We start from the raw sequence: 18,046 nt of genomic DNA on the forward strand, positions 1-18,046 counted from the left end.
AATTAGGGTCCTACGAGCTGAAAACGAGCGGAAAGTGAAGAAAAGAGCAAGGAGACGTACTACTCTAGGTAATAATACCCTTTTAACTGTACAGGAAGGTCAGGATCGTCTTCAGCAGCTGGAACCACAAGTTGAGGGGGGGGTTCAAGAACAGGTTTATCTACCTTCCCAGCGTGCTCCTCCACGCTGCAGTGGCTGCAGGACTATAGGACATACTATTAGAGGCTGTATTAATAAGTAGCTTTATAAATATGATAGATATTAAAGGAAATATTTAGATTTAAGAGTGTTATTAGCTGAAAAGTTTTAAAGAGTGGTGAAAAGGCGCGGTTCGCCCGTAAGCGCGGTTCGCCCGTGGATTACGTTAGAAGAACCGCTCGGCTGACTAACGTATGACTAAGACAATCCCGTAGAACGGCGAACGTGCAACATCTTGAAAGTACCTAAACTTTTCAAGTTGAGCTTATTTTCCTATAAAAGTAAAAAAGTATTCTTGGAGGGGCAAAAATTACTTACTTATACATTTTAAAGCAATAATAGGTCGTAAGCATAGGGCTTTTAAAGGTCAAAAATATCAATAAAAGTTTTAAGAAACGTCAAAATCCTTACTAAAAATGATTGAGTGACCGAGTTGTGGGTTGCGGGCGACATGTGGTTCTAACTCTCTAGTCTCATTAAAATTACCCAGAAGGAATTACAGTCCTGGTCAGATGACTGTTTGGGATGGTTTCTAAGATGTCTCTGGCTACTATAGAGAGTAGCACTCTCTGGTGTTAGGGCTGTGCCGGATGCGGGATGAGATGGCCCGAGCTCGGGGGCCGGTCGTGCCTTCCCTGACCCTGTACAACATCAGGCACCACCTCGACTCTCAACCCTCAACCCACTCCAGCTCTTTTTTCTCGCGTCTTTATCTTCTTAGCTGTCGCCTTTCACCCACTGCTTGCTCATCATCAGTCTCGTCGCTTGCGTGCCACCGCAAATGCCAAGTTGCCATCATCATCTGAGCACTCCAACTTCGTTTTCCATCTCCTCCGAACTTCCCTATACTGTCTAGTGCTGGCTCACCGCACACAACCCAACCCACAACAGACGCCGGAAACGCCATAAGGCAGCCAAGTCGGTCAATCCCGACAAAATCTCCAATTGAACATGCTTTGCTTGGATGCCTTTGCCGAAAGGAGAATCCCCGCCCGGATATCCAAGCCAATAATAGTGCGCTGCCAAAATCCATTTGCCAATTTTTTTTCACTCCAGAAACCCGCCGCCTCACCGGGTTCTCGTCAAAATGATGGCCCTGTCTCGACCTTTTTGGCCTCTGTTCGCAATCAGAGCCTTTCAGCGTTACTCGCCAAATAGTTTGATACAGGGGAGTTGCAACCTACGTACTTCGACAACGCATTATACGAGTGTTTACGCGGAGTCTCGTGTGCTGTGGAGAGCATAAGGTCAACCGTGGTCCAGATCGCCCCAAGCCTCATACTAACATGTCACCCAACCTCAGACGTTCCGATGAACTTCCATCTGAAGAGGCACGGAATGGCTCGAGAGACATTCCCGTTCACGAAACGCATCTCTCAGCATCAAACCAACAGTTGTATGGAATCGAGGACCATGTTGGACCGGGTAACACTAGCCCCACTGAAAACACCCTGGGTTATACAGAAAAGGCAGAGCTGCCGTCAGTGCCGAATGACCACCAAACGCAGCCGATGCCTGACAACGAACTTGACAGACAACTCTCTGAGGCCACTGCTCCCGATGATTTCAGCCACCGAACACCCGCTAGTCGGGTGACAACCGACGCCGACGGCAACACCTATCCTGAAGGCGGTTTGGAAGCCTGGCTGGTTGTTCTAGGTTCTTTTCTGGGCCTCTTTGCCTCTCTTGGTTTAGTCAACACCATCGGCACTTTTCAAGCGTACCTTCAGAACAATCAGCTGAGAGACTATAGCTCTGGAAGCATATCCTGGATCTTCGGTATCTTCGCATTCCTGACATTCTTCGGTGGTGTCCAGGTAGGCCCTGTATTCGACGCCAAAGGGCCCCGTTTCTTGGTATTTGCTGGCTCTGTTTTGGTAATGGCTATGGTGATCTCCATGGGCTTCTGTACGCAATACTGGCAGTTTATCCTGTCGATTGGCCTTGCTGGAGGACTGGGGACATCCTTGATATTCACCCCCGCAATTTCTGCAGTCGGTCACTATTTCAACGAACGGCGTGGGGTAGCAACTGGTCTCGCGGCTACGGGTGGCTCTGTTGGGGGTATTGCATTTCCGCTGATCCTGGAAGCCCTCTTCCCCAAGATCGGATGGGGTTGGGCCACTCGAGTCATCGCCTTGATCTGCCTGGTCTCGGTGATCGGCTCATGTCTGTTGGTCAAATCTCGATTGCCGAAGAAGCCAGCATCAAAAGAGAACGTTCTGCCCGATTTTCGCATATTTCGAGATCCCAAGCTTACTCTGACCACAGCCGGAATCTTCTTCATCGAGTGGGGACTTTTTATTCCGATCAGTTACATCTCTCAATACGCCTTAGCGCATGGCACCTCGGAAACTCTTTCATATCAAATGTTAGCGTTTCTCAATGTGGGCTCGTTCCTTGGAAGAGCGATTCCTGGTTTTTTCGCAGACCATGTCGGCAGATTCAACACCCTTATAGTCACGGTTGCATTGTGCCTCGTCTGCAATGCGTGCCTCTGGCTCCCCGCTGGCGAAAGCGTACCCGTAATGATTGTTTATTGTGTCATCTTTGGCTTTGCCAGCGGTAGCAACATCAGCCTAACTCCAGTCTGTATCTCGCAACTCTGTAAGATCGAACACTACGGGAGGTATTACGCCACCTCGTACACGATTGTGAGTTTTGGGTAAGTTTGACTGACATATCTCCAACCCAGCGGCCTGGTGTGGTTGTAAGGAGACTAGCTAATTCCAAGCGCTATAGAACTTTAACAGGGATGCCCATTGCAGGTGAAATTCTCGCCCGCTGCAACGGCGACTACTGGGGCCTCATAACATACACAATTTGTTGTTACGCCGCCGGTCTGATCTGCGTGACAGCAGCAAAATTCATCCATGTCGGCTGGCGTCATCCTTGGGCGATCTACTAGGTCAGGCCTCTGGGCCTGTGCCTAGCATCGACCAACAACTGCGTTACAAACATGATGATACATTGGACCCGTCTAAATAGTGACCGCCATCATTGACACATGGCCCCTTCTAGAAATACCAACTCCAAATGTTACAATGCATGGCGATTCCAGGCTCATATTGCCTGACCCCATGGATCCCAGCCGCTGAAGTAATTATAAGTCATTTCAGAAACTTTCTTCTGCCTCCACCTCCAGCTTACCAGCATTCGGGTATCGCCGGATCCACGAAGCAGTACCCTTGTTGTCGCTTGGGACATAATAAGCTCAATGTTTACATGGTTCCAAAACTTCCACGTCAACCAGACCGATCTATTGACCTCTCGAACCACCTTACCTGTATGCCCTGTCGGACATTCGCTCCGTACCCTCCATCGCAGCCAATCCACGGCTTTCCTCTGCCATTTATCGTCACCATTATGGCCTCAGAGTTACAGGGTGTGATTTCCTACAGCACTGGATGATCAAACCACCGCTTCGTGACGCTTTCCCCGTCAAACTACGTCCATCTTTGCGTAAGATGCTTCGCGTCAAGGTTTCAGCTTCCATCATTCCTCTCCGATGACATACCAGACGCATTACAAAAGCCGCTCTTCAGTTCCGTCTCGCCCATCCTACAGTTTTGAACCTCTCCAACTCTCTGCTTATATTTCTGCGTTTGCTACGTTGCTTCAAATCGAATTGAGTCATTCACTTCGGCAAAAAAGTTTTCGTCTCGTCATTTCTCGTCATTGAAAATGGCGCCCTTCCCTAGCAAGCTCGTCCTCTTGCTTTCCCTGGGGACGCTGCTTTCACAGACTGGGGCTGCTCCGCAGCAGGCTCAGGTGTCGAAATGCGCTAACTGTGGGCAACAAACGGTGACGAGTGCTGTTACCGTGTGCAGCACCACTCCTGCACAGCCGACCCATCCTGGAGGTATTATACCCATTCCCTCTGGAGGCGGAGGTGGTGGTCAACCAAGTCAACCTGGAACAATCATTCCGACTCCCTCTGGCGGTGGTGGTGGAACTCCAAGTCAACCTGGAGGTGGTGGTCAGCCAAGTCATCCCGGAGGCGGCGGTGGTGGAACTCCAAGCCAGCCTGGAACAATCATTCCAATTCCCTCTGGCGGCGGTGGTGGTGGAACACCAAGTCAACCTGGAGGTGGTGGTCAGCCAAGTCATCCCGGAGGCGGCGGTGGTGGAACTCCAAGCCAGCCTGGAACAATCATTCCAATTCCCTCTGGCGGCGGTGGTGGTGGAACACCAAGTCAACCTGGAGGTGGTGGTCAGCCAAGTCATCCCGGAGGCGGCGGAGGCCAACCGAGCCAGCCTGGCGGTGGTGGTGGAGGAACCCCAAGCCATCCAGGAGGAATTTCACCATCCACCAGTCCACCAACTACACCTAAGCCAACCGAAACTCCCGGTGGAGGAGGAGGTCAGCCTGGAGGAGGAGGTCAGCCTGGAGGAGGAGGTCAGCCTGGAGGAGGAGGTCAGCCTGGAGGAGGAGGTCAGCCTGGAGGAGGAGGCCAGCCTGGAGGAGGAGGTCAGCCTGGAGGTGGTCCAGACGGGCCAGGAGTCGTTCCTGGGTGGCCAGGTGGCACTCAACCTGGTGGTGGTCCAGGAAGTCCAGGGGGGGAAGGCGGCGCAGGTGGTCCCGGCGGTCCAGGTGGCCCTGGTGGTGGTCAGCCCGGCGGAGGCCAACCTGGCGGAGGTCAGCCTGGTGGTGGTCCAGGAGGGCCAGGAGGTGAGGGTGGCGCAGGAGGTCCTGGTGGTCCTGGCGGTCCTGGCGGTCCTGGTGGTCCTGGTGGCGGTCAACCGGGCGGTGGTCAGCCTGGAGGTGGAGGACCGGGAGGACCGGGAGGACCGGGAGGAGCCGGCGGTCCTGGCGGTCCTGGTGGTCCTGGTGGTCAGCCTGGAGGAGGGCAGCCTGGAGGGCAGCCAGGTGGAGGCGGCGGCGGAGGTGGTGGAGGAGGTGGTGGAGGAGGCGGCGGCGGCGGCCCAGGCGGAGGCACTTGCTTATGCGAGTGCCCATGTGGAAGTGGAAAATCGTCAAGCAACCAGGCATGGAGACAGCAAGGCTGGAGCGACCACGGGCAATCTAACGGAGGAATTGGAGGATCTCATAACAGTCCTCCAGGAACGAACTCCCATGGTGGAACAGGAAACGGCTCTGGTTCTCACGACTCTCATGATAGCAATGATGCTGACAACGGAAAAGTAAGGAGACAGTACGTTGCACCCGTGATTCAGTCAGTGAGCAGCACCTGGGGAGATGCCACCTTCACGCTTCCTACTGTACCAGCATCGTCTCCTTCCGTAGATCCACTCAGGTCGGCTCCTGGGCCTCAACTCCCGCCTACGAATTCCGACATCGAAGATGGCAAGGCCGATGACGATTCTGATGACGACTCTGATGGCGATGATTCTGATGATCAGGGTTCTGGCGATAATTACTCTAGGGATAACAATGCAGGCCATGGTGATGCAGGTCGTAAGGATTCTCAACACGATGACAAGAATAAGGATCCCAAGGATGACGACAGGAGCAAAGATGATCCTGACCACAAGATCGACGACCATGACTCGAAGAACTCAACTGATTATGCCGACCCCAAACAACATGGAGATCACAACGACAAGGATCATGATGACAAGGACCCCAAGAACGATGATCACAAGGGACAAGACGGTGCGGCAGGTGGTGCCGGAGGCGCAGGAGGAGCAGGGAGCGGCGAAGACCATGGATCCGACGGCCAGGACAACCTTGATTCACACAACAAGGTCCTTGACCCAACGAGGTCGACTACCCTAAGCTCGACCACTAGGGCGCACCCGAGCTCTTCAACGTCAAAATCCCCCTCCAGTGTCCATTCGACTGCTACTAGGGCTTTCCGCTTCTGGTAGGTGGTGGTCATGCTCGACATGGACTCGCCGTCGGGCCACTGCTCTCGTTCACTTATTGTGATCTGATCTGGTCTCAATGGCATATGCTCGTTGTGCATGCATGTTCAGGAGAATGAGTGAAAACTCTATACAGAAGAGAGAAAAAAAAAAGGAACGAATGAAAAGCGTGAAGAATGGGAAATCTTGTCTTGTTATATATTTTTCTTACTTTGTTGACTACGGGTTGCTGACTTTGCAGACGGCTGATCGTGGGCATGTAATATATATTGGTATGATTAGGGGATGGATATCTTAGCAGGGTGGCTAGATAGCAAGAGAGAAGAAGACCAGTCGATCAACCCCAATGTGTATGTTCTACTTCACTCGAAATCGTTAAAAAGGAGCAACACCCTGGCTCCAGCCCGCCCGGCGTCAAGGGCTACCCACCTAACCAAGGTATGACTACAAAAGGCAGCTGAAAGTGCAGCTGGAGCCTATAGTAATACGGTGCAATTCATAATGTATCCATCGGGAGACTCGCTCCCTTGAACCAAAAGCGGTACGTACGTACGTAAGTATTCAAATAAACACCGGAACATCTCAAGCAAACCAAGACGCGTCTCGACTATATGCAATACAACAAGAAGTAAAAACCAGAGGTTGACTGGAGATCGGTCAAACGAAGTACCCGACAGCAAGAAAAACGGGCAGATGCAGTTTAGATGAATGGTTTGGAGTAGATAGATGATGATGATGATGGGGTAATTCGGATGACTTCAATTGAGGGATTTGACAATATGTAGATGCAGATGCAACGTTCATACGGTTAGGCAAGTGCTACCTGTAAAAATGATCCACGAGGATAGCAAAGAGGGGGGAAAGAAAATGTAAATAAAAGATATAATTATTCATTTAACTCGAAGAGAAATAGAAATTCATATGATAGATATGAGTATGTGAGAATTTGATTGAGGTCCTTGTCCTTGCCTCGCCAAGGCTAGAGTTTCAATGCGCCAAACACCATTACACCAGATTGAGAATAGGATGGAGAAGTGGCACTGTAGCAACTGCAACTGCCGAAATCACCAACGTAATATACTATGGAATGGAATAGACCAGGAGAATTGAAACAGGTGTTGCGCTGTCGACAAGAATAACAGCGACAGCGACAACAATATGCAAAAATGGAACAAGTGGCCGGAAAGGGAGGCGAAGAGGTGATTGAGGTGATGAGGTAGGGATGGTGAGAAAGGTAGGTAGGTAGGTAGAGTTGGATTTCCTTGGGTGGGAGTCTGGAGAGAGAAGCGAAGGTATGAGACGATTGGACCGAGACGACTGGACCGAGAGAGATCGCAATCCCCAAGAAACAAAAGGTTCTTTACATGCGTATGAAGAAAACAGGATGGGTATATAAGATCCGAACGAAGTATTCGTGAAGATCAGGCAGAGCAAAACGCAAAAGGATGTTCAAGAAATCCCGTCACGAGCTATTCGACCGCAGCAATGCCTGCTGAGCTGGTCAGCTGGTGGACATCACAGGTTTCAGGAAATCTATGGTCTTACCCTATCCATGGACAGCTGTTCGCTTCTTTCGGCGCTCAGGTTGCCTAGGGTGTGGTTCGAAGCGCTCGTTGCGGTGATGGATCGGGTTTCCATTCCCGGGCGTTGTGACTTGCTCTCCGGTCCTGTGTGGACAGGGTGCATCTCTCCACTGCTGGAGATGCGAGACTCCTTGCTCTTTTCCAGAAGAGAGCCACCAAGGGTGGCGCATTTCAGGATGGTTTGCATCATTTGATTCTGCTTCAGCGGCTTGGATAGATATTCGTCCATCTGAGCCTGAATACACTTCTCTCGGTCACCCAACATGGCGTGAGCTGTGAGAGCGATGATCGGTGTGCGACTCAATCCGCTGTCTCGTTCGTATTCTCGAATCTTGCCCGTGGCCTCGAAGCCACCCATAACCGGCATTTGCACGTCCATCAGAATGACATCGTAACGGCGCTGCTTAACAGCTTCCACGGCTTCCTGACCGTTGCCGACAACTGAAACATTATGGTTGTGCTTCTCAAGGATCTTGACGGCCAATTTCTGATTGACGTCGTTGTCCTCTGCGAGAAGGATGTCGAACGAGCGTGAGTGGTCGGTGGTGATCGGCGTGGAGCGTCCCTCAAGCGCAGGCAGCATACCGTTGCCCAAATCGATCGGCTCGCACGGCGTTGTCATGTAGGAGCTGATACCGAGGTCCAGAGCCGATTTCAAGCTCACGCACACCAATGGGCAGACTAGCACGATAGGAACGTACTTGAAGTCATCATACGTTCGGAGCATTCGGGCCGTGTTCACGGAATCCACAATTATGACATCGTAGGCATGACCAGATTCCTTACCAGAGGGGTCTTGGATTTCCGGTGGTGGAACATGATCCTCATTGCGGACGACCAAGGGCTCCAGATCCAGCTTCCTCAGCATCTTTAGAACATTATCCGCCTCATTGGCATTCTCTCCCTTGTCGAGGAAGAGGACACGGTGGTTCTTGTAGGGCAAGAGTTGAGACGCGATGACATTCAGCGACTGGTCCGCCAGTTTGACGACGCAGGTGAAATGGAAGGTACTGCCGTGACCATACTCGGAAGTGACCCAGACATCACCACCCATCAGATTGACTAGACGTTTCGAGATTGAGAGACCGAGACCGGTACCACCAAACCTTCGTGTGGTTGATCCGTCTGCCTGTTGGAAAGTATCAAAGATGAGGTCAAGCTTGTCCTCCTCGATACCGATTCCAGTATCTGAGACGGAAAACTCGAAGGCGTATTCGTCCGCCGCACATTGTTCCCGATCCGATTTGCAAATTGTGAGCTTGACCTCGCCGTGCTCAGTAAACTTGATGGCATTTCCAACCAAGTTGAGTATAATCTGCCGCAGGCGGAAGGGGTCACCAATGACATAGTCGGGAACAGTGTTGTCGACTTGGTATGTCAGACTCAGGAACTTCTCATTGGCCTTCACTGCTAACGTCTTGAGAGCATTGAAGACAGTGCCGCGGACCGTGAAGGGAATGCTTTCAATCACCATACGATTTGCTTCAATCTTCGAGATATCGAGGATATCGTCGATAATCGTCAGCAGACTGTTGGCCAAGTTATGCACCACATTCAACATCTCTCGGGTGTATGGTTTCAGATCGTCGGTGTCAAGAGTAAGCTGGGTCATTCCGATGATACCGTTCATGGGTGTTCGGATTTCGTGGCTCATGTTGGCCAAGAACTCGGATTTGGTACGGTTGGCAAGTTCTGCGGCCTCCCTGGCAGCGGTGTTTCGTTGAATACTGTCTCGGAGATTCGACACCATTTTGTTGATTTTGCGCTTCAACTCGTCCATCTCACCAGATGCGTTGACTGTGATAAGTTTCGTGAAATCGCCGTCCGTTGCGGCATCTGTAATTTCGCCGAAGGCTCGCACTTGGGAGGTAAGATTTTCTGCCATCGTGTTGACGTCCTCCGTAATTTCCTTCCACGTTCCTGCAATTCCCTCGACGTTGGCTTGGCCGCCCATCTTGCCATCGACACCTACATCGCGCGCGACCTTCTTCAACTCGGTGGCGAATTTCGCCAAACGGTCAACCATGTGATTGATTGTGACCTTGAGAGTCAAGATCTCTCCCTGAGCATGTACCTCGATCTTCTTGCTCAAATCACCCTTGGCGATGGCCTGTGTGACGTCCGATATACTTCGCACCTGAGACGTCAAATTCTGGGCCATGGTGTTGACATTGTCGGTGAGATCCTTCCATTTTCCTTCCACATTGTCGACTTTAGCTTGGCCGCCAAGGGTTCCGTCCGTTCCGACCTCCCTTGCGACTTTGCTGACTTCAAACGCGAACGTATTAAGCCGGTCCACCATGCCGTTGATCGTGCTCTTGAGATCTAGTATCTCACCCTGGACATTGGCAGTAACCTTCTTGCTCAGATCACCCTTTGCGACAGCTGTGGTAACATCCGCAATTTCTCGGACCTGAGTGGTTAGATTGTTGGCCATTCGGTTCACATTCTCCGTCAAATCCTTCCATGTGCCTTCTACATCGTTCACGGTAGCTTGACCACCGAGTACACCGTCGGTGCCGACCTCCTTGGCAATTTTCGTCACTTCCTGTGCAAACTGGCGAAGTTGGTCAACCATGGAGTTGATGATATTCTTGAGCTCCGCAATTTCTCCCTTGCAGTTGGCCTGCACCTTCTGAGTAAGGTCACCCTTAGCGACCGCCTTAGTTACCGTCGCGATATCTCGCACTTGTGTCGTCAAATTATTCGCCATAGCGTTCACGTTCACTGTAAGTTCGTTCCACATGCCTTGTACGCCTTCGATCTGAGCTTGACCACCAAGTACACCTTCCGTGCCGACATCACGAGCCACGCGAGTGACCTCCGTTGCAAAAGTCCGTAGTTGGTCCACCATAGTATTGATCGTCTGCTGAAGTTCGAGAATTTCACCTTGAGCCCGGCTTTCAATTTTCTGGCTGAGATCACCATGCGCGACAGCAGTCGTGACAACAGCGATTTCACGCACTTGATCCGTCAGGTTCTTAGCCATGATGTTGACGTTCTCCGTCAGTTCTTTCCAGATACCATGCACCCCAGTGATTTGAGCCTGTCCACCAAGTATACCTTCCGTACCGACTTCACGAGCGACCCGAGACACCTCGCTACCGAAAACTTGCAGTTGGTCCATCATAGTGTTGATTGTCCGTTTGAAAGTGGCGATTTCAGGGTCCATCTCCAAGGGGTGGATCTGAACCTTCATCGACAAATCTCCATTAGCGACCTGAGTGATGATGCCTCCGATTTCCCGTAGAGCTTTCTGGAAAGCTTCGTTCGCCTGCTGATGCTTGCGCAGTTCTCGCTCGAGGAGAACAACATCTTCGTTTTCAACCTTTGTGAGTGCTCGCCGCGTTTGTACTTCTTGCTGCTGTAGTTCCTCACGGACCTGTGTGATGATGTTCTTCTGAAAACTTATTTCCTCTGCTTGCTTCTGGACGTAATTCCGCAGATAGCTGATATCTTCCTCCCGCACCAACGTTGCTGAACCACCCTCTTCATCGTCATCGCTTGCCCCGACATCACTTTCCTCAAGCACCTCGGGTTCCGCGTCTTTGGAAGGCTTTCGTCGTTTATGAACGTGTTCTGTTGGTTGTGTTGGTTGAACGAATTGTGTGTGGTTTTGATTCTGCAGCTGAAGTAAAAGCAGTCAGAAATGTCATGTAAAGATTTTGCAAAAGAACGCAGAGAGGCGAATTCTGCTTCAAGGGAGCACTGAGAAGGAAACAACAAGGGTGACTGACAGATTGCACTTCCATGCGATTAATCCGACGGACCAAGGCCTCTAATTCATTTTCGAACGCGACCTTCGCTAAGCTCGGCTCCCCGGGCAACTTAGGCAGCAAGTCGACGCCATTTGTGTGATGTGGAGAGAAGTTGAAGTCGAAGGAAGGAGAGCCGGTCGAAGGAGCTTTGGCGAGGTTCTGGAGGATGGCAGCAGCGGCCGTGAGCGTCTCGTCCGCGCAAGCCATTTTGCCCTGGTAAGACTCGGTTAAAAATCGGACATGTCAAGACACGATATCGCAGCGAAACGGTCGGCTCTTCTCGAAAATAGTGGTGGCAAAGCAGGAGAGGAATGGTCCGTGTGATGAGCGATGGGCACGACTTGAAACCAAGATTTTGGGGGAGGGGGGCCGCTCGGAAGCTAGAACAGGGGGGGACAAAGTCTAATAAGACCGGCAAAAGTATGAGGTAACAAACAAAGACGAAACGAAGAAGACGGTCTCGAGAGTCGGAGAAACAAATCTGATGAAGAAGAGGGAGGGCAGGTAGAGGCGAATCTGCATACGATTAAAAAGCAAAAGGAAGAAAAAGCTGGGGGGGGGGGAGGCGGCGAATGATTGGAGATGGAGGAGCGTGAGGAGAGGAAGTTGGACTATTGGCCTTAGATGGAATTTGGGGGGAAGGGAAGACGAGAAGGGTTAAAGCGGCGGCAAGGGAGATGGTAGTGAAACGGAAGACACCAGGACCAAGAAAAGAGCCAGCAAGAAGACAGAAGTGCGTAGAGTGCGTACCTGGCGGGAATCCGCGTTACTGACACGACAGACGGAGCGTGATCGCCTAGAACGACATGAGGAGACGATATCGAACAGGCGCCGGGCGAGGCTGCAAAGAAAGGAGGTGGACTCGGAGTCGGGGAGGCTCTCAAGGAGTGAAGACTCTGAATGTTTCAGAATGGCCGGACGGTTCGCGAGAGAGGCCGTTTGAGAGCAGCAGAGGAGTTGGAGAGGATGGAATATGGATACGGAGGACTCAGGAAGCAGAGAACCAGCAAATCGAAGTCGAATCAGCGACGACCAGCGCGGAGCAAGTGGAGAGGACGGCGAGCGACGAGCGGACGACTGTGAGTGGGAGGGGTCGGAAAGAAAGATTGTGATCTTGCGAGCTTCATTCACCTCCTGCCCGCTTGGTTCGGTCCTGACCCAGAGTGTGAAAAGGGGAGCAGTTCGAGTGTTCAAGTTTCCAAATCAGTTGATTCGCTAGTTTCTTTGGTAAGTTGGTGATAATCCAGCCCGATGGTGAATAATGCCAAATACTCTCAAAATATGGTGGGAGACGACTCGATCCCGACACCCATGCACGAGTCAACGTGACCAGTCATTACTCCCTATGTAACTAGCTAGCCAGTGCAGTATACTTGCATGCAGAGTATTCAATATTGCTCCTACTTTCTATTATTCGCAGCTGAGCTTTCTCGCTTTTACGCATATTTCCACCTTTAAAAGCCATCATCAAGCCATCATCAAGCCATCACCAACGGTTGTTCCATCTACTGGCAAATGTCGGCAAGTGCGTGCACATATGCCGAGCCCCGTGGAGGCAAACCTGGGAAGCAGGGAGCGCTAACAGACGCCGGCCCTGGTGACAGTCCAAGCCAGCCAAAGAGACAGCCGGATGTTATTAAACAAATCCGCTTGACCGCCGTGCGTGTGCAAAATTGATCCCATGTTTCATCCACAGAGCCTGCCTATTGGCCCCTGCTGATCACCTCCCCAGCTTGTGGCGATCCTGGGATACCTGATGCTCTGCTGTTTGCCTATCACGAGTCACGCTCCCTGAAAAGCTGCGAGATGCTGAGGGCGGGGCATGTGAGATGGGGCGAGCAAGCACTCTGCTTCCCTGTGACTGGCTGCGTGCAAAGTACGTTGTTGTTCAACGGTCAATATGGAAGAAGACTCCAGCCTTCGTAGGGCAAGGTGACAGGACACAGGGCACAAGGTCACGGGATGGCTGGAGCTCAGCTGTCGGCTTGCAGGTGCTCAGCTGCTGCCAAGTTTTCTCAAATGCCAGCAATCGAATGAGGCAGTTTAGACTGTCGCTTATCTTGTTCTGATGCAGTGAGATTGTTACACGAATTGAGGGACCTTGCTAAGGGTATCTTAGTGGACAAGGACGTGATTGATAATTTGTTGGTTTGCTAATTCTCATTTATACAGTAACACGCAGAGCCCTTCCAACAAGGCCAAAGACTGCTTATGTTTATTAGGCTTCTATTTACTATCCCCTCCGTATTTACTTCCTCATAAGTCGTCAAAGATTGAGCGTCACGGTCATGCTGTTGCTGTGCACCAGCAGACAGGGAGGCAACCCCTGCCACAAGACATTCAGGTCACTTAGATACGACTGGCTTGCGGCTTCGCTCTCCGCTGTGCCCTCAAGCGGCGACGGCAAAGTGGTAAAAATCACAGCTGTATCCTCGCTGTGTTTGGCCATCAACTCGTTCAATATCAAATGCTGCGCACGACTCGGGAGATCATTGAATGACAACGGCACTGCGGCTTGTTGCGGGTAGCCCGAGGCACTGGCCGTATCTGACAACTCCGAGGGTGAACGGCGTTTGTGGATAGATTCGGCAGATTTAGATGATCGCGGTGGCGACATATTGGAGGCGAACATGATGCTTGGTCCAGCGCCTTCGTCGGTGTTGACTTGAGCTTCAGGTATGGGTGAAGAGCTGAATCTGTTACTCGACACTGAACGGCTTATAGGCGGTCGTAAAGGAGTCTTTGGAGGTTGGGGAGATCCTGTATCGCTGGGCTCAACGATGGATGGGATTCCGGGCCCGCCGGAGTCGTCGTCAACCGGTTGCTGACTGGTGTTCGGCACCGAAGGTGTGTTCTGGCTCTGTGCACTCGTTGTCCTGTGTATACTTGGTCCTCCTTCATCGCTAATGTCCTCTGATGAGTCACTGTCATCGCTGCTGTCGCTACTATCGCTGCTGTCGCTCGGGGTGCTGTCGTCTTCCACAAAAGCATCCAGGAGGCGGTGGGTCTGCATCCCCAGGTTGACAGCGCCCAGTCCTTTAAAGCTGGAAACTGACCGACGTCGCCTTGAAGATTCCATCAATTTCCTCACCCCACCTGCCAATGGAATACGTGCTGCTTGCCGGTGCTCGTGGCCGGAAGCATCATAACGAGATGACCCTCCAAACCGAGTGGACAAACTAAATGTCGAAGAGTCGTCAGATTTTCTTCGACCTCGATGAAGGTCTTGCCACCATGGTTCATCCTTCAAAATCGTATGTACTGCGTCCAGGACATCGTGGGATCCTGGGGATGGGTCTCCATTGACTATGATGCGATAAGTTTTCAAGTCACCACATGCAAGCCAGAAGACCAGGATTTCAGCCTCAATACGTAATTTTTCAAGTAAAGTCTCAACTCTTTTCCTTTCATCTTCGACGTCGAGTTCATATTCGACAAAAACGGCTACTCTCAATTTGTATGCCTTTTTCCAAGAAGGCACCGTATTGAGAATACACCCCAGCTGAAGGATGAGGGTGTACGTGTCAAAGTTTGTAGTCAGAAGGTTCCGTTTCCTTTCACTATTCGCGTTCAGTTCAGCAGACATCTGGATGGGCCAGAGGTCGATATATCTCTTTGAATTTGTTCCATGCTCCCCAGGCAGCTCGAGGTCCTCAAAGCCCTTCGCGACCGCGACATTTATACGCAGTTGGAACAAAAGGTCCTCTAATACAGTAACGTAGGTTTGGCAGCCTGCCGACATGCTTGTCGAATCAGATCTGCGAGTATCCGGCGACAGTTGACGTGAGTGACCTTTTGAACGGTAGATTGACTCGGCAAGAGATCTACCCTCGCGAAACTGGTCAATGATGACTATGTTTGGGCGCATACCTCCTAGACCGGAGTTCAAGACAATGTTCCGGACTCCCCATTCAACAGCAGGAGATACTGCGATATTCACAAAGGCCTTGACCTTAGAATTCTCAACGAGTTTTGTCCAGATGGTTTGCTGGCGACGCGCTTCCGGGACAGCTGACGAGAAATCGTCCGTAACAAGAACATGGCCGAGGACAAATAGAGCGCCTTTTTTCAGTGAATTGCAAAAGGAGACCAATCTGTTTTCGTCGTCCAGATTGTTCACGAATAGAAGAATCTGGGGTCGCCAGAACTTGACATGCTCCTGCTTGAGGCGAAGCAGATATTTACGCACTTGGTGGTAGATCAAGCTTTGACTAACATCACCCCAGGGTTTTGGAGGGGAAGTGTAGTGAATCAGGAGAAATAGGGTTATCAAAACCCCAAAGCAACCGGTGGCGTAGACCCCATCCACGAAAAACATACTAGCCCCGCAGACAACCGTACCGGTCGCGGCGGTTTGCCAGTTGAAATAGTGGAAAGACGGACGAAAATTGGGAGCAGAACCAATCTTCAGCAAGAAACAGGCCAGATTGGTCACCAAAAATGTCATGAGGTAGGCCATTGTGACGAACGATGCGATCTGGTTGATATCGAAGAGCATTGTGAGTTGAGCGGCGATAAAAGTCACAATAATTGCGAGGACCGGCTCGTCATTCTTCTTCGTGCCTTTGCTGAACAAACCCAGTCCAGGAAGCAAACTGTCCTTAGCAATGGCCTGAAGAAGTTTGGCGGATCCGATCACCCCCATTAAAGCAGAGAAGAAGCTGGTTGCGAATTCACCCAGCAAAATGACAACACCCGATACGTTTGCCTAGAATACTGTCAAAATCGTATCAGCTGAAGGCCTGCAGGAGCTTACTATTTGGACAATATTGGCATTATTGTAAAGCGATTCTCTTGTCAAGGAAGCGGCCATTGCGAAGGCCACGAGTGCATAGAGAACAAAAGTCAGAGCCAGTCCGTAAAGAGTACCCTTCGGTATCGATCTGCTCGGGTTTTTTAAGTCGCCTGACATGCTCGCACCACTGCGCATGTAAGCCTGATATTCGTCTGATTGAGAGAGCTGAGTACTTACGCGAAAATTCCTCCTGTCGCAGGAAATAGAATCCCAAAGAGATACTGGAAGTTCTCTCGCCCGTTGATCTGACTGCCGGCAGCTCCCTTTGTGAGTCTAGGCTTAAGGTTCTCCATGAATGTCTTGAGGCTGATGCCGGTAAAATGAACTCCAAGCTTCGGAGCGCTGAACGGGTCCATGACAAGGGCAGACACCGGTATACTGACGGTGGCCACTAGGAGAATGACTAGCAATCCATTACTTGCTCGCGCAAAGATGGAACTGCCTGCCAAACAGATTCCAGTGCAAAGGACCAGTATTATGGTTCCCCACAGATACTGCCACCAGAATCCTTCCTCAAGAAAGTTGTACCAAGTGCCGGTTTCAGTCCCAAAATCTTGACTGAAGCAGTCGACCAAGCCCACAGCGTTCATACCCGTGTTTAGCACAGAGCCGAGGTAAAACACTATGCCAATAGAACCACCAAATTCGGGACCTAGTGAGCGGGAGATTAGATAGTAAGCCCCTCCTCCCTTTACTGTGCCATTGGTCGCGATGGCTGATAGAGACATTGTGGTTACTAGGTTGATCGTGTACGATATCGCAAGCAGTCCTTGATGCTATAATTAGCGGTCTAAATACCAAAGTAGTCGTGAGGGGAAAATAGTTGAGCTACCTAGCATTCCGAGCAGACCAGCTTGCCCCAGAATGAATCCAAATCGAAGGAACATGAGAATACTCAGGACATTCAGACTTGTTGGCACGAAAACTCCAGAGAAAGTAGTGAACTTATCGGAGCTGTTCGCCGTGCGGTGTCTCTCGCCAATTCCTCCTTTATTATCCACGCTCGCGTCCTTGAGCGGCCCTGCAGCATGAGGACCGCCTGGTAGTCCAGCATCATCATTATTCCCTTTATTCCACCAACTCGAGAAGTATCCCAGAATGTTTGGAGATGAAGAGTGGCGCCGATTTGAGGTTGCGGAGGTGTCAGGGTTTATGGAACCGTATTGTATGGGCCGCCAATTCAGTAACCTAGCAGTTTCCTCTGGGGAAACAGGGTCAAGTCTCGACTCATCTTCCTGTGCGGTGCGAGTGGAAAAGTTAGGCCTCCTCGAAGACACAGTCCCTGAGGCACCGTTCCCTCGTGAGCTCGTCATTGAATATCAGACTGTTCCCTTGTCATAAGAATGGCCCACTGCTTCAAGCGGTCAAATCGAGGGTGTAATTGTTGGGTCACGACATGGATGGTAAGAAGCCTCGGTCAGTTTGACAAGCGCAATGAATCTAGCCCGCAATATATCGGCAACGCAAGGTTTGACTGGAGGCTGTTGACTGTCAACGGCGGTGACAGCTGTCAAGGGAACAGGCCCGCAGTTGGTTGTTGTTTATTCGGGGAGCGATTGACGATGACTTCATTTTGCCAAGAGATACGCAGTGCAAACGGTGTAAACAGATCGCCTAGTCACGGGCGCATTTGAAGCTCGCCCAAGCGAGTCGTGACCATCCTCAGCTGTAAACTTAGATACCGCTCCCCCCTCTCAACATAGCTATCTTTATTGGAAATAAGCATATCGCGAAGCTCTAGAAACTAGAGTATCACTTCTCAGCGTCCCTTCCACAAGCACCACTTATTCCTCCGCGCCATCGTCCTTCTCTACCCACAGCAACAAACGGCGGTTCAAACAAAGCATTTGGACAATTGAGCGGCCGTGTCGCGATTAGTGACC

The 18,046-nt window shown here is 51.1% G+C and overlaps 3 protein-coding genes across 3 annotated transcripts; 1 reads left to right on the forward strand and 2 right to left on the reverse strand.

Annotated features, from left to right (window-relative positions):
• The first annotated feature begins 1,358 nt into the window (after positions 1 to 1,358).
• BDV17DRAFT_131956 (MCT family MFS transporter) lies at positions 1,359 to 3,494 on the forward strand. The gene is made up of 2 exons (XM_073754153.1): positions 1,359 to 2,863; positions 2,941 to 3,494. The coding sequence occupies exons 1-2, from the start codon at positions 1,485 to 1,487 to the stop codon at positions 3,104 to 3,106; spliced, it is 1,545 nt and encodes a 514-aa protein (XP_073613948.1). The 5' UTR covers positions 1,359 to 1,484; the 3' UTR covers positions 3,107 to 3,494.
• A 3,995-nt stretch (positions 3,495 to 7,489) lies between these two features.
• Positions 7,490 to 11,575, reverse strand: tcsC (putative two-component osmosensing histidine kinase (Bos1); the record flags this gene model as incomplete). Its single annotated transcript, XM_073762447.1, has 3 exons — positions 7,490 to 7,516; positions 7,573 to 11,238; positions 11,348 to 11,575. 3 exons carry the CDS (start codon positions 11,573 to 11,575, stop codon positions 7,490 to 7,492), a joined length of 3,921 nt encoding a protein of 1,306 aa, XP_073613949.1.
• A 2,059-nt stretch (positions 11,576 to 13,634) lies between these two features.
• Positions 13,635 to 17,476, reverse strand: BDV17DRAFT_282773 (putative cation chloride cotransporter; the record flags this gene model as incomplete). The annotated part of the gene is made up of 4 exons (XM_073760255.1): positions 13,635 to 16,076; positions 16,125 to 16,290; positions 16,341 to 16,932; positions 16,996 to 17,476. 4 exons carry the CDS (start codon positions 17,474 to 17,476, stop codon positions 13,635 to 13,637), a joined length of 3,681 nt encoding a protein of 1,226 aa, XP_073613950.1.
• Between the last annotated feature and the right edge of the window lie 570 nt (positions 17,477 to 18,046).

This window comes from Aspergillus undulatus (genome assembly GCF_047715775.1).
Source record: "Aspergillus undulatus strain CBS 261.88 unplaced genomic scaffold BDV17scaffold_36, whole genome shotgun sequence".
Lineage (NCBI taxonomy): Eukaryota > Fungi > Ascomycota > Eurotiomycetes > Eurotiales > Aspergillaceae > Aspergillus > Aspergillus undulatus.

Coding starts and splice junctions, on each gene's coding strand:
- BDV17DRAFT_131956 (XM_073754153.1), top strand. CDS start 1,485: ATGTCACCCAACCTCAGACGTTCCGATGAACTTCCATCTGAAGAGGCA. Junction 2,864..2,940: donor TACACGATTGTGAGTTTTGG/GTAAGTTTGACT, acceptor CAAGCGCTATAG/AACTTTAACAGGGATGCCCA.